The sequence below is a fragment of the Danio rerio genome, chromosome 7, assembly GCF_052040795.2.
Source record: "Danio rerio strain M-AB ecotype USA chromosome 7, GRCz13ab, whole genome shotgun sequence".
Classification (NCBI taxonomy): domain Eukaryota; kingdom Metazoa; phylum Chordata; class Actinopteri; order Cypriniformes; family Danionidae; genus Danio; species Danio rerio.
In genome coordinates this window covers 70,269,531-70,293,900 of record NC_141027.1, presented here as the reverse complement: position 1 = coordinate 70,293,900, position 24,370 = coordinate 70,269,531, and the positions used below count along the sequence as shown (strand labels likewise).

The following is a 24,370-nucleotide window of genomic DNA, read 5'->3' as shown; positions in this document are numbered from 1 at the left end:
GCATAGATACAAAACCACAGGTCAATTCGAAATGATGTAGTATGCAGCCTATGCATGGAAGACCAGTATGTGAAACTAACGCCTGATTCACGTGTGGCGCCAGCATCAACGCTACCTATTCACTTTAAATGAGTGACGTCAAGCATTGCCGAACTAAATTGTGGATCCGTCGGCGCCGCTTCAGTGGCGTTGATCGCTGCAGAAGTTGCGAACTTTTCAAGCGCCAATGGAAGCATCAGCCAATCAGATCGCTTTATGCAAATACCCAAGCTCAGACAGTGGCCGATTGAGGACTAATTTCATTGGCTGACGCTGCTATGATGATTGCATAAGCCCTAACTTCAGACACGCCCTCCATCAATCGTTGACGCTGAAGCCTCATGTGAATTGGAAACGTATGATTCACATGGGGGGCGGAGCATCAACGTCAACACTTCCCATTCACTTTGAATAGGTAATGTCAAGCATTGGCGAACTGAATTGTGGATCCATCGGTGCCGCTTCAGTGGCGTTGCTCGCTGCAGAGGTTGCGAATTTCTCAACTTTTTAAGCGCCAACGGAAGCGTCAGCCAATTAGATCGCTTTATGCAAATACCCCTGCTTAGACAGTGGCCAATTGCGGACTAATTTTAATGGCAGACGCTGCTCTGACAATCGCGCTAGCCCCTACTTTAGACACACGTTGATGCTGAAGGTCCATGTGAATCTGGTGTAATATCTGATTTACATGGGCAACAAGACGTCATCGTCAACACTTCCCATGAATTTTGAATAGGCGACTTCAAGCATTGGTGAAATGAAATGTGGCTCCATTTCTCTCTGCTTTAGTGGCGTTACTCGCTACAGAAGTTTCGAATTTCTCAACTTTTCTAGCACCAATGGAAGTGTCAGCCAATCAGATCCCTTTATGCAAATACCCCAGCTCAGTGGCCGATTGCAGACAAATTTCCATCAATATATATATATATATATATATATATATATATATATATATATATATATATATATATATATATATATATATATATACACACATACACACACACATACATATACATATATACATACATACATACATATATATATATATATATATAGATAGATAGATAGATAGATAGATAGATAGATAGATAGATAGATAGATAGATAGATAGATAGATAGATAGATAGATAGATAGATAGGTATGTATATATATATATATATATGTATGTGTGTCTGGTTGAAACAGATATGATGCAACATTTCTGCAAATAGATTTAAACCAATATTCATGTATGGATCCTGTAGTTCACTGCTGGTTTTCATAAGATTTTCCTATAAGCTTCATTCATTTTCTTTTCAGCTTAGTCCTTTTATTCATCAAAGGTAGCCTTAGTGGAATGAACCGACAACTTATCCAGCATTTGTTTTACACAGCACATGCCCTTCCAGCTGCAACCCAGTACTGGGAAACACCCATACACTCTCACATTCACACTAGGCATGGGACAATAACCGTTTTCAATGTATATCGAGGTTTGAAAAAGTCAAGGTTTTATAACCACCAAAATTCTAAGGTATGTGTAAGATTTTTTTATTCACATTTTTTTTTTTACGTTTTTTAGGACAACAGTATCTCCAGCAGACAAGATATGCAAAGATGTTGTTTTAAATTGTAAAGAAATAAGTATTTTCAAAACAAATGAAGACAGCAGCAGAAGAAGAGCACCTCTGTTAGCTAACATCAACAGCAAACTAAGACTACAATTTATGGGGGGAAAAAAATCATAGACATCTGACATTAATTCATCACATTTATTTTCAAAGTGTGCAATTCCCACATTCACAGCACTTCAGCATTCATTGAAATCTAAATCGTTCAGTCTATTTAGACTGAATTTTAACCATTCTTAAGGTTTAGCATTCTAAAAACGGTGATTTGTTTTACCTCTCAGTAAATTAATAATTGTATAATTTTTTTTAAAAAACTTACAGTAAACAGTTGGTTTTATATTTAGCTGATTCGAGGTAGGGCTGGTATGGTTTGTGGCACATTTTTAAAAAATACCTGAGCCAGAAAATATTAAAAGATTAAAAAGGCACCAGTGGAGTGTCTTAAAAGTCTTTGAATACATCTTTCTTAATAAATAAATCAAGGCGAAAGACGTTCCTTGATTCAACTGGAACAGAAACAACAGCAGACAGGGAATGTCAAAAAAAATTAAATCACAATAAAAGACTATAGTGTCTTTTTAGCAGTGGTTGTTTCTGTTTAAGTCTTAAACCATAGCAAAGAATAGACTACCTGATGAACTGGATGCCTGGAGCATCATTACTCCACTTCCTTGCACCATCTAGACATTGTATTGCTTTTGATATGAGCTTCCACATTAATGAGAACCGTGATTCTGGTATGTTTGAACCTAGCGAGTTCTTCTCCAGTAAACAACAGCTACAATGAACGCCACTGCTGCGATGGTAGACACTGTGCGCCATCTCGTCATGCTGCGGAAAATGCCCTCCTGCAACACAGGGCAAAGAAAGTATTAGATACACACTTTTACTGACATCCATCAAAAAGAATAGTTTGTTTTTCACATACTAATTGTGACTTAAATTATGGGATGAGAACTGAAAGCCACTTGTTATATATTATTATTATTAATATTTAAACAATATTTTTTAAACTATACTGTAACCATGTTTCCATCCAAAGATGCAAATTCAATTTATGCGCAAAACTGGAACATCGCATCAAAATGCGGCGATTCCATTCAAAAGCTACTGAATGTTTCCATTAAAAATGTGAATTAAATTGCATCCAATGATTCAAAGCTAACAAAATAGTCACTTCCTGATTAACTGGCACCAAATATCAAAAGTAAAAATAGAATTTATTGAGGTAGAATCTGCGTGAATCTTTTCTTTATTTAATAAGTGACTTGAGCCTCACAGGACATTGTCGACAAGCAATGGACGTGTGGGAGCATTTGAAGACATCAGACGCAGAGTGCAGACGCTCTTGACAATTCTGGGGTTTGTTCTTCATACCTCGTTTAAATGATCTAAGATGATTTGGCAAATCCTGGATCTTTGGTTCTTCAAACAAGTTCATGAATTACATTAGAATGTCTGGATCAGGCACGTGCACACATAGGGCTCAACCTGTGCAGTGCACATGCCCTTTTTAATCTTGGATAGAAAGTGCCCTTTCAAAATGATCAAAAGTGCCCCCCGTGACACCCTCACCCCCCCTACCGCCCTTTAGTAGGCGCGTGACAACATCGCTCTTGAGTACGCGCGCTCCCCACCCCCACCCCCCTGCTTTACAGTACGCGCGCGACAACACCGCTGATCAGAACGCGCGCGACAACACCGCTCTTCAGTATGTTGTAAAGGACTGATCTATCGATCACTGAAATCATGATCAGCAATGCAACGATTGGCTGATGGCACATCAGCGTAATGACATCATTTGATTAATATTCAATTATCCATGTGAGCAAAACTATATAAAATTTGCAGTAAACGGTTTGTTAAATATGATACGCAATAACTTTCCTAATTTGTTGTGGGTTGTAGGCTTTACACGCTCATGTGTCAAGAGTATTAAACAACTTATTTAGCTTTACATTTAGAGCAGATTTTCTTCACTATAGTAGCCTAGGCCTATTTTAGTTTCTTAATCAGCCTAAGGAATTTAAATTAATTGTGCATCAAAAAGCATTTTGATATCCGTAGAGGCATCTGCAACTTTTGAGAAGCATCAAATTACCAACATATTAGCTGTCAAAACGTCAAAAAGTATTATTCCTTTATAAAAAACAAACAAACAAAAATCTGTTGAATATTGTGCATGTCTATCAATATACAGAAATTGTACTAAAGCTGGGTCAGTACCTTAAAATAGTACGCATTTATATCTAAAAATCCATATCAATAAATATCTGTTTGATCCTCTTGGGAAGAGAGCAACCCGTTTTTGTACTTTTGTTTTGAAGTGCAGATTGCATAAGTTTTATTTACATATTTTTTTAAACGTTTATGTATATAAACAAATATTATTAATTATTTAATATTATATGAATTATTATAAATTATAAATGTGTATATATCAACTTTTTTAAAAACTATTTTACCATGTGTATATAATCAATACGTTATTACTGTAGACAAATATCAGAATTTGGTGCATACTTTCAGTATTACCTTTGCTTGAAATGACCCAATCTAATCCTGTTTATATGAAATAAACCTGCTTCCAAGCAGGTTTGAGCTACCAGAATTTTTACTATGACAACAACTCTCGGATGAGTTTTGAAGAATGAAACAATCATGGATATTGTCAAATCATCAATAACCAAATCCTGCTAATTGAGTAATTCACGTAGGAAGAACGAGCCCCTGGAGGAAATTAATAATATTATAACACTAATATTGAAATGGTGAGGCGTTTTAGAATGACCAAAACAACATTTCAGATGTTTTACAATGTGCTTAGCCTGCTGATTTGTCCATTCACATACATTTTCATCATCAAATGATCTTTTATAACAAAATCACATGGCTTTTTTAATGTGCATAGTGGAATTTGTTCGGTAGAAGTGTTTCCATCTTAGTTTATGCTCATCTTTTCTTATCGAATAAAAAGTTTGTGCATTTTCAAAAATCTTTGCTCGTCATGGTGTTTCCATTAACCGTTTTTTTATGCGCATCTCCAAAATGTGCATAAAAAAGGTGCATGGAAACATAGCTAATTAGTCAAAGAGAACAATATCATCCTTAGCCATTCTCAAATCATCCATTAATATTAATACTTCTATTTTTGTTATCATTATTATGACTGTTCTAACTTGTCCCACTGTTATCTCCTCATTATCATTATCATTATTATTAGTATTTCTACCATTGTCATAATTCAAATACTTTCCAAGTGATGTTAACAGGCAAGGGATATTTCACAGTATTTCCTATAATATATTTTCCTTCTGGAGTCTTATTTCTTTTTCTTTGGCAGGAATAAAAGTATGTATTTAAAAGTAATATACATTTATAAAAGTAATCATTTTTAAAGTACTGGTGCTGGAAACTTGTATAATGTACACATTTATTCCACGCAGACTGATATATTTCAAGTGTTTATTTCTTTTAATTTTTATGAAAAGTAATGAAAACCCCAAATGCAGTTTTTCAGAAAATTTAAATATTACTTAAGGCCAATACAAAAAAGGATTTTTTAGAAATCTTGGCCAACTGAAAAGTATGAACATGAAAAGTATGAGCATGCACAGCACTCAATACTTAGTTAGGGTTCTTTTTGTCTGAATTACATGGAGTGGCATGGAATCGATCATTCTGTGGCACTGCTCGGGTGTTATGAGAGCCCAGGTTGCTCTGACAGTGATCGTCTGCAATGTTGGCTTTGGCATATCGCATCTTCCTCTTCATGATACCCCATAGATTTTCTATTGGGTTAAGCTCAGACGAGTTTGTTGTCCAATTAAGAACAGGGATGCCATGGTCCTTAAACCAGGAACTGGTAGTTTTGGCACTGTGTGCAGATGCCAAATCCTTTTGGGAAATGAAATCTGCTTCTCCATAAATCTGGCCAGCAGCAGGAAGAGCTCTAAAATGTCCTGATATACAGCTCCTTTGACCTTAGACCTCAGTAAACAAAGTGGATCAACACCAGCAGATGATATGGCAGAACAAACTATCACTGACTGTGGAAACTTTACACTTAATTTAAATTCAACTGTGTGCCTCTCCTCTCTTCCTCCAGACTCTGTGACCCTGATTTCCAAAGGAAATGCTAAATTTACTTTCATCAGAGAATATACGTTTGGAGCACTCCAGTCTGTCTGTTGTTCAAGACTGGCTTGACACAGGGAACGGGACAGCTGAAACCCATGCCTTGCATACATCACTGCCTAGTGATTCTTGAAGCACTGACTCCAGCTGCAGTCCACTCTTTGTGAATATCTCCCACATTTTTGAATGGGTTTTGTTTCACAATTTTCTCCAGGGTGTAATCCCTATTGCTTGTACACTTTTTTCGACCACATCTTTTCCTTCCCTTGACCACATATTTTCCTTCCCTTGACTACTATATTATATGCTGTCATCATGGCAAAGACAAAAAGAACATAGTTATTAGAATTAGATTTTTAAAACAGTTATGTTTAGAAATATGTGTTGATATTTATCAGCACTTTCTTAAAATTTCACAGGAGGGCTAATAATTTTGCCTTCAAGGGTATGTTATGTCTTCAATGCAACTATGGCAAAAAAACAAAAACTATTCAAAACTAAATCTATTAAAAAAAAACTCAAATATACTGTGAATAATTAAAGGTGCAGTAGGTGATCTGCCAAAATGGTAACCGCTTAGCATATTGTGTTTGGACGGCGGGGAGGGACTGTGATTCAAAGCCACACCCCTTGAAATTGCGAGCGCACGCACACCGTGTCAAAACAGCAGACATTCGCCAGTTAGTTAGTGCCAGCGCCGTGCAGGAATTACATTAATTACTTTGCCACACTTACATGCTATTTCAGAGCGAATATTCAGAGTAGCATGGTAAACAGTATAGGGAGGCTGTCATTGCTCAAAAATGACCCAATGTGAATATAAAAGCAACTTCAGCTCAGTAAAGCAGTTAGGCGGAATAGCGCTATTTACTGATGTTTTGTTCTTAAACTAAATATGAATCTGCATTACAGATGCTGTCAAAGGACTTTGTGAAACTGAGTGGCTGAACAAGGTCTGTGGATACAAGTGATTCATAACAACACAATCTAACATAAGCTTAGCCTGACTAAGTTTTAAAACATTACCTGTCTAACAGTGATACTTCAGCCATGGTGTCGTCCTTCCTCCAGCGTGCTAGAGTAACTCCAATACTGATTCAGGTTTTTAAAAGTTTCAATTCAGCATTTGATTTCTCCCTTTCCGTCTCGTGACCGCGCGGCCGCTTTAAGGGCGAATTATACCCGCGCCTGGCTTTACAGTAATCGGCCCGAGCTCGTCTGTCCTTCGGCGCCTCCGGCTCCGACTCGGCATCGGCGAGCGGCCCGTAGCTCGCTCGCGCGCATGCGTTTGTGATGCAGACGGGCACGCGCTAATGGCGGATCTGCGTGAACAGATGCGCAGAAGTCCGAATTTACATATGCTGACTGACAGTCTGACCTGCTTATCGGAATTATGGGAGATATCGGTCCGACTCTATTTAATTGGATAAACATTTTTTTGTTTTATGCTTTACCCAGAATATAAAAATACTTATAAACACATTTGGATCATTTACTGTAATCATTACTATTGGACTGTGAAGAGACTTTCAACCAGCACAACAAAACATGTTTCTGAAGACAATCACCTACTGCACCTTTAAATATATACTGCATGTTCCTATATTGAGTGAACTGTATAACTCAAGCACAATCCCCAGCAGCAGTACATCTCTGAATTACTGTAAACAGCAGGTGACCGTTCTTTCTCAAATCCCTGAAATGAGGGTCAAGCGTGCAAGCATCACGTCTCCTCCCCTCACAGGGGTTTGCATTCTTTAGGCTCGTGCTGTAAATATTGTCACATGTTCGCTACATCCCAGTTCTCAGGGCCACAGTATGCTCCATGACGCCTGAGCGTTTGAAGTCTAAACCCGGCACCCCACATTCTGCTCCGTTTATGATCATATGTGCGCTATTAAACTTGAGTGGCCCCAGGAACTGCAGTCGGGCTCTGCAGCACACATGCAAACCGCATCTTACTCGAATATGATAACATCAGCTCTGGGATGAGAAGTGGAAAGCCCCCCCCAAAAAAATGCGTCTTAATGTCCATTTTCTAAAGGGCTGAATCAGATCAGTGGTGTGTAGATGCGTGCCATCCTGGGTCGGTGGGGTTTGTGTGTCTGGGTATATTCCTAGACGGGATGTGTCTGGGTTCGTGCTTATGTACTTCCTGGCTGGAGTGGGTGCGTCTCTCTGTGTGTGGTGGCCTATGTCTGGTTCGACCTGTGTGGCTCCACATGGGTGGCCAGACAACACACACACAAAACACACACAAAAAAACAGCAACAACTTACCCATCCTCCTTGCTGTCTGATCCAGGCAGAAATGTGTTTCTTCATAAACTGTAAAAACCAGCTAATGATGTTCTTGATAATCTCCAAGTGGTTCTGAGTCAGAGCCTAGAGGAATGAAAGGTAATTATATTTTACATGTCTGTATTATGAGAAAGAATTTTTGACATAATTGAGGTTCATTTAATTTGTCTCCTTGAGTTTCATTGATCATGAAATGTCATTAGCACTCTGGACTGTTTCCACCTGGTATTATGCGTCATGTGTTGGGATTTCTTTGAGACGCTTCCCTTTTACTTATCTAGACTCTACATGAGCTGAAAGAACGAATCCATATCACATAGATTAGAAGTGAGCAGGAAATAAAGTGCGTGACAAGGGTGTGTTTTGCAATGCAGTGCAGCAAAGTGTGAATCCATTGTTTTGGTGCACTTTGTGACAAGACATGTCAAAATAAGTGCATGTTAGGTTAGTAGAAGGAGTGTAGGCATTTTTGTAGCTATTGGAATGTATTGAGAAAATAAGCAATAATAGCAATCAGCTTTTTTATTTTGAGTATCTCTGGGGTAGTTCACCCAAAAATGAAAAATCACATTTCAATGAAATTTCTTTAAAAATCTTCAGAAATTCAGCAGCTATTGATGTCCATGTGTAGCAACTACAATACTATGTAAGTCAATGGAGTTTATTTTAACAATCTCAGCCATGGTCCCCAACCCTCAGGCTGTAAATGGGTCCGTGGAGCAATTGGTGCCAGGCCGCACAAGAAATCATTGATTATTTCTGTTTTATTTATTATCTGAGTTTGAATATTTTATTTTGAAAAATCTTTTATGTTGAAAAATAGCCGTATTCTCTTACATCTCGGTCACTTGAGGGCCAAAATGCAACCCATCAGCTAGCAAAATGAGTAAGAAACAGACGTCATTTGCGAAGAAGAAAAGGCCCAGTGAAGGACCCACAAACTGCCTCCGCAACCCATCTGTCAACAAATCAGGTGAATCCAGCATGTCCAGCAGGAAATCACAAAGGATGGTATATCGCATTTTTTCAGTGCACAAGTTTGTTATTACCAATAGATGCACGAGAATGCTGTGAGCGCATGTGGCAAGAACTGCCAGATCAGTTTCATATTTTGTATGGAATATACACATTTCAGTAGATTAATTATCTTTGACAAACACACTGCAGTGCTTTTTCATTTTATCCATAAGTAAAACTTGTATCAGAGTTGCAGCAATGTTTTGTCAGCTTGTCATTCTCTGAGAAAATGGTTAATGGTCGCAATCTACGCAATGTCCCCCCAACTACCCCCCCAGGCCTCTGTAAAATTGTCAAACGTTGACTGGTCCACTGTGATAAAAAGGTTGGGGACCACTTGTCTAAAGCACACAGCTCAGGTGCTCTTAAGGCTAATTCACATTTACTAATTTAAGGACGGCGATGCAGTGGTGCAGTAGGTAGTGCTGTCGCCTCACAGCAAGAAAGTCACTTGTTCGAGCCTCGGCTGGGTCAGTTAGCGTTTCTGTGTGAAGTTTGCATGTTCTCCCCGTGTTAGCACTGTCCAAAGATGTGCCGTACAGGTGAATTGAAAATGCAAAATTTTCCAAAGTGTATGAGTGTGAATGAGCGTGTATGGATGTTTCCCAGGGATAGGTTGGGATGCGCTGCATAAAATATATGTTGGATTAGTTGGCGGTTCATTCTGCTGTGGAGACCCTAGATTGATAAAGGGACTAAGCCGAAGAGAAAATTAATGAATGAATAATTTAAGAACGGGAGAAATGGATGGTGCACCTGCTGCATGGTCTAAAAAAGCTTGTCGTTATTCTCTTTATGAGTTATAGGTGTTTTGGGTATAACATATCTCCTATTCCCTTTAAGAGCGAGTTGTGGTCGCACCATGATGCATTTGCTATTTACATGGCAGAACCTGTAAGTGAAAAAACTAAATATTTTACTAGCGGAGAAATGGATTTGCTCATGCACGTGGTTAAAGAGGTACATGTAATGACTATCCATTATAACAGGAGTGTCAAACTAGGATCCAACCCTGCTTAAAAACACTGAAGCTGTGATCACACTGCACTCTTTGTCGCATATACTTCCATTCATACGCATGTGAATGCGGCAGACCGGAAATGCAAGTTTGTGCAACAAATTTTGCAGTTTGCTGCATTGCAAAGTTCAAGCTTGGAGAACTCTGACCTGAGAAATTGCATTACATGACTGTGTGAGACCAACTAAAGATCAAAACATGACCTCAAAACATAAAATGTAAAATATGGACCAGTCACTCGCTTTTTTTTTTAAATGTCTAATCATCTTGTTTAATCCTGTCCCTTTTTCATAGCACCATACAACAGAATGTCGCATGCTCAAGCTCTAATGTGACAGTGGTATTACCTGTAGGTTTCAATCAAGCCTTAAGGACTCAATTAGTTTAATCAGGTATGTTTTACTGGGGTTGGAACTAAACTATGCAGTACTGAGTTAGACACCCCTGCATTATGCCATGAAGGTATTTTTACATTTATGTAGACAATCATAACCTTTTTAATCCTTTACTTTTTAACATCTAAAGAAGTTTGTGTGCTGCTGCACATCCCTGTGGGTGCACTCTGAAATCACCTATAGGTGCAAATCACTAATGCACTCTTTAAATAACTTAGAAAACTGCATCCGCTGACTGTAGAACATATTTTAGTTGGTCAATGGTGCTGTCTATTTTAGTAAAAAAATAGAAATGTATCACCTTAACACACCTCCTTTTCAGACCAGCACAGCCATGGGTACTCAAATAGATGCAGATGCATTTGCTATTTAAGCAACAGGGCACAGGATGTGAAAATAATACCTGCACCGACTAGAAGATTTCTAAATGAAACTGGTTTGTGGTGACTCATAAAATGCAGGTCTACAGCGAGCAGAAAAACAAAAACATGTGGCTCCTTATGACACAATAACGTCTTATGAAGTGAAACGGATCAGTTTGTACAAGAAACTGCACAATATTGACAATCACTGTTTACATGGACATCCGTAACTGAATTATTTACATTAATTTAAATCCCTCACCACTCATGTAAACAATATGATTAGGTGTTTACATGAGTTGTTCATGACCCCGTTTTACATGTTATAGCATATTCGATTAACATAATCAATGCTTCATGTCATTTTGGGTGTTTCATTTTAAATTAGTTGACTTTAACTGCACTTTCACTTTCATTCAGGAACATTTCATGCATGCCCCCGTGACAAACGAGATATTGGATGGGAATATGAACTGCCTGTCCCAAAATGCGGCAAAAATCCTACACGATAGTAATAGTTTGATTAAGTTGTTTACATGTCTTTACTGCACTTCAATAATGCGACTAAAATCGGCATATTCCACATGTCTTAATCCAATTTCTGTTTAGTTTGATTATGACCTCAGTCAGATTAAATTAACCAAAAATCGCTGTTTACATGGTAGACATTCAATCAGAGTATTGTCTCAATCATATTAAAATCGGATTATAGGTGTCAATGTAAACATTCTCACTGTTATCTTTAGTTGACAGTCCTGAGCATGTTAACGAAAATCTACAGCTTCATATTGCAGAACGAGGAAAATCTGTGAGAGCCAATCTTTATAATTGACAGGGCCGGCGCATCCAAAGAGGCGACCAAGGCCGTAGGTGACAGAATAGAGAGGGCGGCATCCCCAAAACTACCCTCACCACCTGCGCCCTCAGTTATATCCGCGTCTAGGGCAGCAGAATAGAGAGGGCGGCATCTGCGACACTACCCTCACCAACCGCGCCCTCAGTTATATCCGCGTCTAGTGCGGTAGAATAGAGGGCGGCGTCCCCGACACTACCCTCACCACCCGCGCCCTCAGTTATATCCGCGTCTAGGGCTGCAGAATAGAGAGGGCGGCATCTGCAACACTACCCTCACCACCTGCGCCCTCAGTTATATCTGCATCTAGTGCCGTAGAATAGAGAGGGCGGCGTCCCCGACACTACCCTCACCACCCGCGCCCTCAGTTATATCCGCGTCTAGGGCTGCAGAATAGAGAGGGCGGCATCTGCAACACTACCCTCACCACCCACGTCCTCAGTTATATCCGCATCTAGGGCTGCAGAATAGAGAGGGCGGCATCTGCAACACTACCCTCACCACCCGCGCCCTCAGTTATATCTGCGTCTAGGGCTGCAGAATAGAGAGGGCGGCATCTGTGACACTACCCTCACCACCCGCGCCCTCAGTTATATCTGCATCTAGTGCCGTAGAATAGAGAGGGAGGCATCCCCGACACTACCCTCACCACCCGCACCCTTAGGTATATCTACATCTAGGGCGACAGAATAGAGAGGGCGGCGTCCGCGACAGCTCCCTCAATCCCGCGCCCTCAGTTATATCCGCGTCTAGGGCTGCAGAATAGAGAGGGCGGCATCTGCAACACTACCCTCACCACCCGCGCCCTCAGTTATATCTGCGTCTAGGGCTGCAGAATAGAGAGGGCGGCATCTGCGACACTACCCTCACCACCCGTGCCCTCAGTTATATCCGTGTCTAGTGCGGTAGAATAGAGGGCGGCGTCCCCGACACTACCCTCACCACCCACGCCCTCAGTTATATCTGCATCTAGTGCCGTAGAATAGAGAGGGAGGCATCCCCGACACTACCCTCACCACCCGCACCCTTAGGTATATCTACATCTAGGGCGACAGAATAGAGAGGACGGCGTCCGCGACAGCTCCCTCAATCCCGCGCCCTCAGTTATATCCGCGTCTAGGGTGGCAGAATACAGAGGGCGATATCCGCGACAGCTCTTTCCCTCGCATTCTTTCACTTTAGAGCTGAGGGCGGCGTGACCGTCCTTTGCCTTGAGCGGCAGTTCATCTAGCTCCTGCCCTGATAATTAAGATCAAACATGTGAACTTAAAGAATTATAACCCCAATGAAGCGCCAAGGACTGCAGTTTCAGTTAAAAAACCTTATTTAATGTTGTCTTAGATGGCCTGAGGGTAAACAAATTAACAGCTCGATCTAATTTAGGTGAACTATCCCTTTAATACCACGTGTACAGTGTGGCTAAATTATTATTGGTGACAGCATTCAAACATAAAACATAATTAACACCAAAACATTGTTTAAAAGTGAAAGATAGAAATGGCAAACTTGTTTTTTTATACCTGGAAAATGAGCCTATAAGCGAGGTGAAACAGAGCCACCACACGTCCCCAGTTAATGCCATCATCAAAGATGCTTCTGGCCACAGTCATGAAGACGTCCTGAGCGCAGTTTGACTGAACGGTGCTGATGAGACTGCGGGGGAAAGGAAAGATTTACATGTGTTATTACAGGCTACTCAAACTTCATAAAGACCTATACTTCGTTTTCAAAGTAAATCATTACCTTGTTCTAAACCAGTGTTTCTCAACCACGTTCCTGGAGGACCACCAGCACTGCATGTTTTGGATGTCTCCTTTGTCTGTCACACCCATTAGATGTCTTTCAGTCTCTCTGCTAATGAGCTAATGATTTAAACCAGGTGTTTGGTTATGGAGACATGGAAAAAATTGCTGGTGGTCCTCCAGGAACATGGTTGAGAAACACTGTTCAAGATTGTACACCATGTCTACACAATCCTGGTTAGTCAGTTTTAGATGTCTCATTATATCCATATAAACGCAGTCTTAAAGGTAATATTTGCATATTTATGAGATTAGTAGCAATAAATGGACAACTACTGTACACATCTAGCATGAAGAGTCTTTAATAGCTGTTTTGTCCAGAACTGTTTGTTAAAGTATTCTGTAACATACAGCTTAAATTAGTTTCCTTTCCACACACTAGTCATTTTTTACCTCAGACACTGAAACTAAACCCAGCCTAAAAGCATCTTTGACTGAAAAAGCACATAAATGTTTAATGAGGTAAAGACTGGAGAGGTCTATGATTGGTAGTTTGTAGCTAAACACAGTGTATTACCTAGGGATTGTAATTTGGGATTAATTTTGGTGCTCTTTGGCACCTAAAGCAGGGTTTCTTTAACTTTAAGGTTAAAAAATGACCCAGCAATAAATGACGTTTGACAAAAATATCCTTTTAAAGTATAAGTAACACCTAAAAACGGTATGATGGGGTTGGTACCTTCTCTGCCTATTCAAAAACATTTCCAGATTAAGGGTTCCATTTTAAATATCAATGCACAAAGTCTAAAAATATATAATAATAATAATAAAAATAATAATCTATAATTTTGACCATACCATTTAGCAAAAAATATACCAATGCATCATAAAACTGGTTTTGTGGTCCAGGATCACAATTAACATTTATCATTATCTGAAATTTGCTGCAACGTCAGGCACATTTATTATTATTTCTTCTCATTATCCACAGCCATATCACCCTGAAGCCCAAGACTGGTTACTCACTGAAGCTACTATAACCAGGGCTGAGCCTGGTCAGTACCTGCATGGGAGACCACATGGTAAAACTAGGTTGCTAATGGAAGTGGTGTTAGTGAGGCCAGCAGGGAATGCTCAACCTGCTGTGTAAGGCCTAATGCTCCAGTATAGTGAAGGGGATACTAAACTATCGGTAGCGATATGTGTTTTTTCCTCCATCAGACCTCACCCATCATGGCCTCCCAATAATCCCCATTCACCGAACTGACTCCAATCACTCCAATCTTTCCACTCCACCAATAGGTGGTATGTGGTGAGCACACTAGTGCCGTTCTCCTGTAGCTTCCCTCACATCATCAATGTGGATAATACATATTATACACTGTAAAACCCACCAGTCAACTTTATCAAATGAAATGAGTGTAGTTAACTCAAAATTGACTACTCATTTCAAAAGAGTTTGAAGCTCAGTGTTGAAGGTAATGAGTTAATTAAATACCTCATCAACTTAAATGGAGTAAGTTCACAGTACTCATAGTTTTTTTTAACTCAAATGGTTTGTAGCAATCGGTAGTACTCAGTTGGTTTAAGTTCTCTTCATTTGTTGGGTTTTCCTGTGCTCAAATTGCTTCGTTTACTCAAATGGATAAAGTTCACAGTATTCATTAGGGTTAGCTTTTGAACTTAAATTGGTTTGTTGCAATCGGTTTTCTCAAATGGTTCGAGTTACCTTAACATTTTGGGTTTTAGAGTTTAGGAAAATAGGTGGTCTTAAAAGAATTATTTCACCCAAAAATGAAGATTGCACCATGATTTACAACACTTCCTAGTCACTTCCTCTTACTTGGTTTACGAGACACCACTGTTAAACCCAAAAAAGTTTATTAAACTTATTAAAATTCATTAGAATTACAGATTACAGATACAAATACATTTGACTTAAGGTGGGTCTTCTTTGGTGTTGTACTTCTAATTTGCGACTGCTGTTTTGTATTCTGTGCTTCCGGCAGAAAATAGTGTCTTGTGAGGAAGCTAGAGGAAGTGACAATTAAAATATAAAAATAACTTTAAAAATGGATATTTTGTTTACATAAATGCACCAATTTGTTACAGAAGGCCTTCATTCACCCTGCTGAGCTGTGTGCAGCGTGTTTTACAATGGATATATGCGCTGTGTTGAACTTCTTTTGGACTGAAGACATTTAACACCTGCTGACTGCCATTCTAAAGCTTGGAAGATCAAAATAACTCTGGATGAATTCATCAGAAAGAAGGAAGCCAGATACAAATAGAATGCCTTAAGGGTGAGTAAATCATGAGGTAATCTTCATTTCAGTGTGAACTACCCCTATAATATCAAGCAGGTTGAGAGCAACTGGATTAGACACTTTGTGCATTTAAAAAAACATACTGTTGAAGCTCAGCATTCTTGTTAAGGTCGTCAGCTATCTTCAAAAGCTGATCTACAACTTCTTTGATTTGAGGATCCTCTTCATCCTGAGGTCTTCCTCCGAGAGTCTCGTGACTCACGTGAATGTTTGGATCATCTATAGTAGCTTGCTGAATAACGTACCTTTACATGAAAGCAAAGCACAGAAACAGTAAGATAAATGCAGTCATTTACAGGGTTTCCACTCTTCCATGAACACCAGATTCAAGAACCATTGTAGTGCCTTGAAAGTGCTTACTTTACTTAACATTTCACTTAATATTTTACATTACACCTAATATTTACATTAAACAGAGAATTTTCTTTTAAAAATGTACCATTTTAAATAGTCTGATATCATTTTTATTTAACGACATGTCTGCAAAGACAGATATTTTTAAGGCAAAAAACATTTCATTAATAATTATATAAGTAAAAAACAAACAAATTAATAAACTGATGAATCTGATATGATGTATTACGTTAATATATATAGGCCTGTCACAATAAGGAATTTTTTTTGAGCGATATATTGTCACAGGAATTGTTGCGATAAGCTATGTTGCTGTCATTTTAGAAGGGATGTCAGAAATCAGGCCCAATCATGCAGTTTCAGACTCCATCGGAATCGAATGTTTCCTCCCGATCAGGACTCTTATTTATATATATATATATATATATATATATATATATATATATATATATATATATATATATATATATATGTGTATATATGTATATATTAGGGCGGTAAAAATTTGCACATGATTATTTTGAAATATTTAATTCAGCCTTGGGCAGCAGAATAGTGAGCGAATCCCCTGGTCCTCACTTTTATCCGCGAACCGGTTACTTTCTTTTTAATTTTCGGGTTGAGGGCGGCATGACTGCGGTTTGCCTAGTGCGCCAACTCAACTTGCTCTGGCCCTGCGTGTGTTTAGCGTGCAAAGAAATGTGGATAAGACTAAGGACCTGCTTTTTGAAGGAAAGTTTCAGTATAAAACAATTAATGTCGCATCACCAGGCTATTTCAGGCGTTTCATGTTTAATCTTTAGACTAAAACTGCAGTTCAGCAGTTCACTTTCATTCAGCATATTTTCATCAAGGATGTTTTTTGTTTTTGTTTAAAGATTTATTTTTGGCCTTTTTGCCTTTATTAGACAGGATAGTATTGAGACAGGAAGCGAAGTGGGAGAGAGAGAGAGGGGGTAGGGGTAGGGAAATGTCGTCGAGCCAGGATTCGAACTCGCGACGCCCTGACGTGCTATTGCACCATATGTCTGCGCGCTAACCACTAGGCTATTGTACCGACCATTCAGGATGTTTTAATGGAATTTGATACCGCATAGTGAACGGAGAGAAAAACCTCCACATTTCAGGACTCGTGTTATCCTTTAAGGTAATCAAAAATCGCTGCTTACGTGGTCAACACTTAATCAGTATTATCTTAATCATAAAAGTGGAGTATTGGTGTCCATGGAAATGAAAGTACCAGATGATGTCCCAAGCTGTCAAAGACAGCCCATTTCTCCGCCTTTAAGCTGCGTCATGAGCCCTCAAATGTTTCATTAAGTTTGACGTGTTTCCCCCCTACATGCAACTTTTGAAAAGCTTCTGCTTCAGGATCCTTGCTTGTACAATACAGCCATACTTTAGAACGCTTAGTTTAAGCAAATTTGATGAACGCGATCGGGTGCACTGTACTGTGCGCATTGACGGCATGCGTTGTCTGTGTGTGTGTGTGTGTGTGTGTGTTTGTAGTTAACTTAGAATCCAACATGGAAATCATTTTTGTTTGTTATTGACATTGACTGTTTTGAAATTCATGGCACTTACATGCCTGTATTTTTATTTCTGTAATAAATACGGCGTTTCGTGATTAATCATTATTAATTACAAAAAAAGTGTAACCCATCTATAGTTATGCGGTGACACAGAGTTAGACCTCTTACTTGACTTCACACAGAAACAGCAACGCGTGCGGCATGACATCACTTTGTTGCAGAGACGTTGTTGGTTAAATGCCAGAAAAGTAGAACACGGAAGCAGCTTGATTTTATATTCAATCTTTTTATATTTACTGTTGCACTAAAGTCCAAAAGTGAAGAATTTATGTTAGTTATTACTTGATTCTGTTCAAGCTACCTCACAGAAGTGCTCTGTTTTTTAAGAGTTGTTAAATGGTAAAATAAGGTGAATTAAGTAAAACATAAGGAACATCCTGGATCTGTTTCTTTGCTTTTCTTTATTCTTTTAAATGTATTATATAAGTATCGGATCGAGTTTCGGTAGATACTCAAAATCAAAAGACTAATTCTGATGCCATCACTTTACTGTGAATTGAAAACCAGGACATATTTAAAGTCTGTTCACCATTCCAAGTCTATAAAAAATTAGCATTTTAACCAACAATAGAACTACACATATGCCTAATATTATTATTCATGTTTTTACCATATGTTTGAGAACACCAATAATAATAGCCTACTCATATTACCTTTATTTTACATCTACAGAATCGAGAGAAAATTGTAACTCCAAAAAAAAAAAAAAAAAAAAAAATTCAAGATTCTCAATTCAGCCAGAATCATGCAGCCCTAATAGTATATAGTGTGTTTCCTTCAATTATTTTAAAATCAAGTAATGCACCCTTCATTCAAAAATCTCTCACTTGTAATATGTGAGCATATTTACTGTACAAAACCTATCAGTGATCTATAAGGACTAAAAAATAAAATAAAAAAAATAAAAACCCTACATTCTGTTTTGACAGCAGCACATACAATTAAAGAAATAACACCACAAGCACTTTTATTTTAAATGTAATTGAAGCACTTTTATGGAGCTACGTTTCCAGTCTGGTACTTTACAGTGTGGTAACCCTGTAATCAAACAAATACAAAAATGATAAATGCGGAAGTGAAGATCACATGAGCTTACCCTCTAAGTAGAACAGCACTCTGCTCAATGATCGCATCATCTACCACATCTGAAATAAGCAAGAAAATGCTGAGAGTTAACAATGTTAGGTCCAGTTATTTTTAAAAGTTATTTATATTACAATCTTAATTTTTTTTCCTTTAAAAAATAGCGCAAATATATCATAACATTTACTTGCCTATGTTTCCTATGTTCATAACACATATGCATGTTGAACAATGAACTTCATAACTAGTGTTGGGTAAAGTTACTTTTAAAAGTAATATATTACAATCTTAAATCTTTATCTTAAAAAAGATAGCATATATACAGTTGAAGTAAGAATTATTAGCCCCCCTTTGAATTTTTTTGTTTCTTTTTTTTTTTATATTTCACAAAAGATGTTTAACAGATTCAGGAAATTTTCGCAGTATGTTTGATAAATTTTTTTCTTCTGGAGAAAGTCTTATTTGTTTCATTTTGACTACACTAAAAGCAGTTTTTAATTTTTTAAACACCATTTTATGGTCAAAATTATTAGCCCCTTTAGGCAATTTTTTTTTAGTCTACAGAACAAACCATTGTTATACAATAACTTGCCTAACTACCCTAACCTGCCTAGTTAAGCTAATTAACCTAGTTAAGCCTTAAAATGTCACTAAGCTGTATAGAAGTGTCTTAAAAATATCTAGTCAAATATTATTTACTGTCATCATTGCAAAGATAAAATAAATGAGTTATTATAGATGAGTTATTAAAACTATTGTTTGGAAATGTGTTGAAAAAATATTCTCTTTGTTGACTAGAAATTGGGGAAATAAATAAATAGGAGGCTAATAATTAAGGGGGCTAATAATAATAATGACTATAAAACATTATAAACATATACTTGCATATGCATTACTTTCCTTGAAAAGAAACTAAGGAACACATTTAATATATTACTTTTAAAAGTACACTGTTCATAACATAAGCATTTTAAAACAGGATGAGGTCAAAGTACAGGAAGCAATCTTTGTATTCCTGGGTGTGATAATGGGGTGAGAAGGCACTATAACTGCGGTGAACAGTGACCTCTATTGGGAAGAACTTCCTGTTTTGATACAGGCTGCTTTACAAGAAAGGTTGAGGCATTGGCTTATGTGAAAGTTTGCGGTGTAACCAACTTTATATGGCCCGGTTTTCTGTTCTCAAATTTTTAAATATATCAAAATTTAATAGTACATAAATTAACAAATAGTGTGCGTTTATGTGTGAATATGTGCATAAATTTAAAACATGCTGTGATTTAGACCTTTTTCTTTTTAAGTAATGTTTGCAGAAATGTTTAAATTCATTTTTAGACAGCACAACTAACACATTTTAACTTCAGATTAGTCCATTTATTCATCAGAAGTCGCCACAGTGGAATGAACCGCCAACTTATCCAGCATATATTTTACACAGCGGATGCCATTTAAGCTGAAACCCAGTACTGGTTTGGTTGTTTTTCAGGCAAACGGACATTTTCTGGAGGGTTAAAATTACCTAAACAACAACATTTGTACTGTGAAATGCTATTAGACCTTTAAAGAATAAAGAAAATGTTAATATTTCACTCACACCCATACATACCAATTTTGGTAAAGCATGATTCATGTAATTCATGACTGAATAAACATTTTCAACAACATTTTATATATTTTGAAGGTATTATTTTTAAACTGATTCCAAAAAAACTGGGTATTTTATTGTCACACTTTGCAATTTATTGCCTAAAATGTATTACATTGCTAGTTATTTTTAAAAAAGCTTTGAAATAAAATGTTCACCTAAAATACCAAATTAAAAGCTAAAATAAACAAATGTAAATATTTTTCTCACACCCATACACTGTAAAAAATATATGATCAATTAGTCCAGACAGCATTTGTTTTAGGTCATTGTAACTTGTTAAACTAAGTTAATCATGTTCTATGTTAATTTCATAAGTTATGCAAGCTGTCAGTTTAACATAAATAAAAGTTCAATAGACTCATAAGGTTCATTTGATTCAGCTTAAAAATTTGAGGCAACTAGGATTTTTTTTACAGGGCACCGAAGAAATTCAGTAAAGCATGATAATTGTATTCTGTGACTGAATAAACACATCTTTAGACACATTTTATATATTTTGATGGTTTTATTTATAAACTAATTACAATAAAACTAGGTATTTTATGGTCACAATTTACTTTTTACTTCCTGAAATGTACATTAGTAATTATTGAATTGCTTTAAAATAAAGTTCACCTAAAATACAAATTAAAAGAAACAAAGGTTAATATTTCACTCACACTCATACCTAACAAATTCAGTAAAGCACGACTGACGTAATTCGTGAATGAATACACACATTTTTAACAACATGTCATATATTTTGAAGGTATTATTTTTAAACTAATTACAAAAAACTGGGTATTTTATTGTCACACTTTAATTTTTATCCCCTAAAATGTCTTACATTGCAAATTATTGAATTGATTTAAAATATCGACCTAAAATACAAAATTAAAATTTGTTGCCCTCTACCGGCAGTATATGCAATTTGAGATGGTACTAAAAAGACAGAAAAGGCCACACAGTGAAAAAAAATGGTTGCCCTAAATTTTTAAGCTGAATCACAGGCCTGTAGCCAGCCTATTAAAAAAGGTTGCACTTTTTTTCGCTGAAAAAAACCATCTACAGTTATTCGAGGTTCAAATACTGCATTTTATTGATTTATTTATTTAATTATATTTAAAAATAATGCAAGATTTACAAAGGCTCTGAGCCTGGCTAGGCTGGTCAAGCTGGTTTTAGCTGATCAGCCTGACCATGCTAGAAATGGCTGGGAATCAGCCTGGAAATAGCCAAAACCCCTCTAAAACCAGGCTGGTCAAACAGCTAAAACCAGCCAACCCGTCTAGACTGGTTTAAGCTGTTTTTTTTTTCAGTAGGGATAGAGGCCAAATTCTGGACTTTGTTAGAAGGGGGGGGGGGTCTTTCGAACCACCCGATCCCTATTAAACTGAATTAAAACAGCTTGCATAACTTATAAAATTAAGTTGGAACATGGTTAACTTAGTTTAATAAGTTACAATGAACTAAAACATATGCTGTCTTTACTACTTGATCGTGTCTTTTTGTACAGTGCGTACATTGCCAAATTTCCCACAACTAGGCTATTTTCATCAGTGTTGCCAACTTAGCTATTTTGTTGCTAGATTTAGCAACTTTTCATACTACCCTAGCAACGTTTTTTTTAAACAGCACCTAGCAACAAATTTAGCCATTTTTAACATTAATTTGGCTACTTTTAGCGATTTTTAAAAAATGACTCAAAAAATGAGCTTTAATTGTTTTTCATAAGTGTTAATTTCCTGATATCTGTTAACATGTATGATTGTGGGTAAAAATCATTTCCAATAGTGCTATTGTTGTTGTCACTTTCACAAATGTGTTAATTTCACAAGTTAAAAATAAGTACACAAGCTGTGATTGTTTAAAATAATGTAACTGTTCATTATCAGTGTTATATTTAAAAATAATTTTTAAAAAAATCTTATTAAGAAGTGTTTGTATTACTTTTATTTATATATATATATATCAATATTTTTCATACAAATCTAAATGGACATATTTTAAATAATGTTTTTTGTTGAGATGGCCAGTCAGTTTGAGAAAACATGTCTTGTATATTACATAAAGAGGTAGTTTTAAGTTGCGATTACGCAACCATCATCATGCAAAATAATGTGTTAATAGGACCCTATTTATTGTGCATCTAGATGTAAAGCTTTAATATAATACACACCGCCTCAGAGAGTAGAGACATGATGGTCTTATGCTTGACAGATACTACGTAATGACGTTTTTTTTTTTTTTTTTTCGATTTTTGCATATATATTTTTTTATTATTAAAGAATGCAAATATACAACCACAATCAGGAGATCGATATAAGAGACATACAAAGGAGAAAAATACAAATTACATTAGTTGCAGAAAAAGAAAAAAAAGAGATTAACAAAACAAAGGAAGGGGTGAATAAATTACAATTGTATAAAAGTGTATGAAATTAAATTAAGAGCATTGGGAAAGCGTTCTACCTTAAATCAAGGCAACAGTTCTTCATATAGAACCAGGAATCTGACACATTTTTTTTGTTTTTACATATATGGAAAGATTTCAGCAGTGAGTCAACTTCAATCAGAAAATGTAAAAAAGTAGGGACTGAACACTGAAGCCATGCATTTTTGTTTATGTATTAATAAACTATATAAAAAAGATAAATTCTTTAGATTTATGTGAAGATTCTGAGTAATACTACGTAATGACGTCACTAATATGCAAGTTAGTGTGTGACGTCATCTGGTAACATTTAGCTACTTTTTGGGCAGGCTTGAGCTACTTTTCAATGGAAATAGTTGGCAACACTGATTTTCATTACAAAAAGCATACGCCCATGATACGTCAGAGTCAAATAGGCTATGACAACACAATCATATAACAAAAGACAAGAAGAGGATTAACACACACTTAATAACGAGACACTGTTAACATAAACTCATATATAGCTGTAAATAGCGATATAGGCCTACTATCAAAAGTATGTCGCTCATTCTAGCATTCAAAGGCCCGGCGAAGTGAGGAAGTCTTGGACACCGTGGTGGACTTCACGTCACGTCAGAGAGAGCCCGCGTAATGTAGCTCGAACTTAAACTTACCTTCACCCCCTGTAGCTCCCTTTAACTCATTTTCGTCTGTCGTCTCTCCATTCTTCCCATCTGCCATGGTTTAATTCAGTGCTAATACCGGTATGATAGCTTGCTAACTAAGTTAGCCAGAGCAGCCTAACTATCTCTGAATCTGCTAAATCCACAGTTTCCAACGCAATACAACATAATATAGTCACGTTATTGACTCTTGTAGTTATAGCTCCTTTACAGAAGCACCGTTAGACCGATACAACTCTTACACTGAAGTACCCAGTCGTGGAGAAGTTTTAGGAGCAATCCATAGGAACGTACGCGTCCGGGGAAATAACGCGGAAATGGAGATGACTGACGGCCGCTGTGCGCAGAATCGTGCCAAAAATGCCTCACAGCACCAGCATGAGTCCGTTATTTCAGACACCAAACACACGTTTAATCATGGGTCCTTCTTCATTTTATAAAATTTATTTTAGTGCTTAGTAAATACGAAGCAGCAAGATGTAAAACAACAACTAGACAAACACGCACTCATGCATAATAGACGAAATGTGCTTAAATATGCATGGGAATGTCACGTACTGTAAATAAGAAAGAAAGGTTATTTAATACTATCAATGATAATACTAAAATAATGCTAGTTTCACAAACACGAAGTGTGTAATTATTTATTTATGAATAGTTTTCGTTCATTTGAATTCTTTGGAATGCTATTTATTTTATATTGTTTCCCTTCATTCATGTACTGGACTGGGGATATATTTGCAGTAATACTTCTTAATATTCATATATAATTTCATAGCGTCCTCAAGTAAGATGATTTTATGCATTAAT

At 37.1% G+C, this 24,370-nt stretch overlaps 2 protein-coding genes and 1 long non-coding RNA gene across 25 annotated transcripts in view; 1 reads left to right on the top strand and 2 right to left on the bottom strand.

The window, feature by feature from the left end:
- Positions 1-24,370, bottom strand: part of LOC147843266 (uncharacterized) — a 424,811-nt gene that overhangs the window by 58,535 nt on the left and 341,906 nt on the right. The window lies entirely within an intron of this gene.
- Positions 1-24,370, top strand: part of ano1a (anoctamin 1, calcium activated chloride channel a) — a 370,388-nt gene that overhangs the window by 150,103 nt on the left and 195,915 nt on the right. For 15 of the 23 annotated variants that reach the window (XR_015494666.1, XR_015494661.1, XR_015494663.1 and 12 more), the window contains one exon: positions 15,591-15,781. The exons of the other annotated variants lie outside the window; for them this stretch is intronic. The gene's annotated coding sequence lies outside the window, so the exon portion shown is untranslated. The remainder of the gene's footprint in view (positions 1-15,590; positions 15,782-24,370) is intronic. 23 annotated transcript variants of the gene reach the window in all.
- On the bottom strand, positions 1,782-23,787 carry zgc:153993. The gene is given in 6 exon segments (NM_001076585.1): positions 1,782-2,502; positions 8,071-8,175; positions 13,257-13,389; positions 15,889-16,050; positions 18,848-18,896; positions 23,552-23,787. Coding segments are annotated over 6 exon segments (615 nt in total). The 5' UTR covers positions 23,619-23,787; the 3' UTR covers positions 1,782-2,403.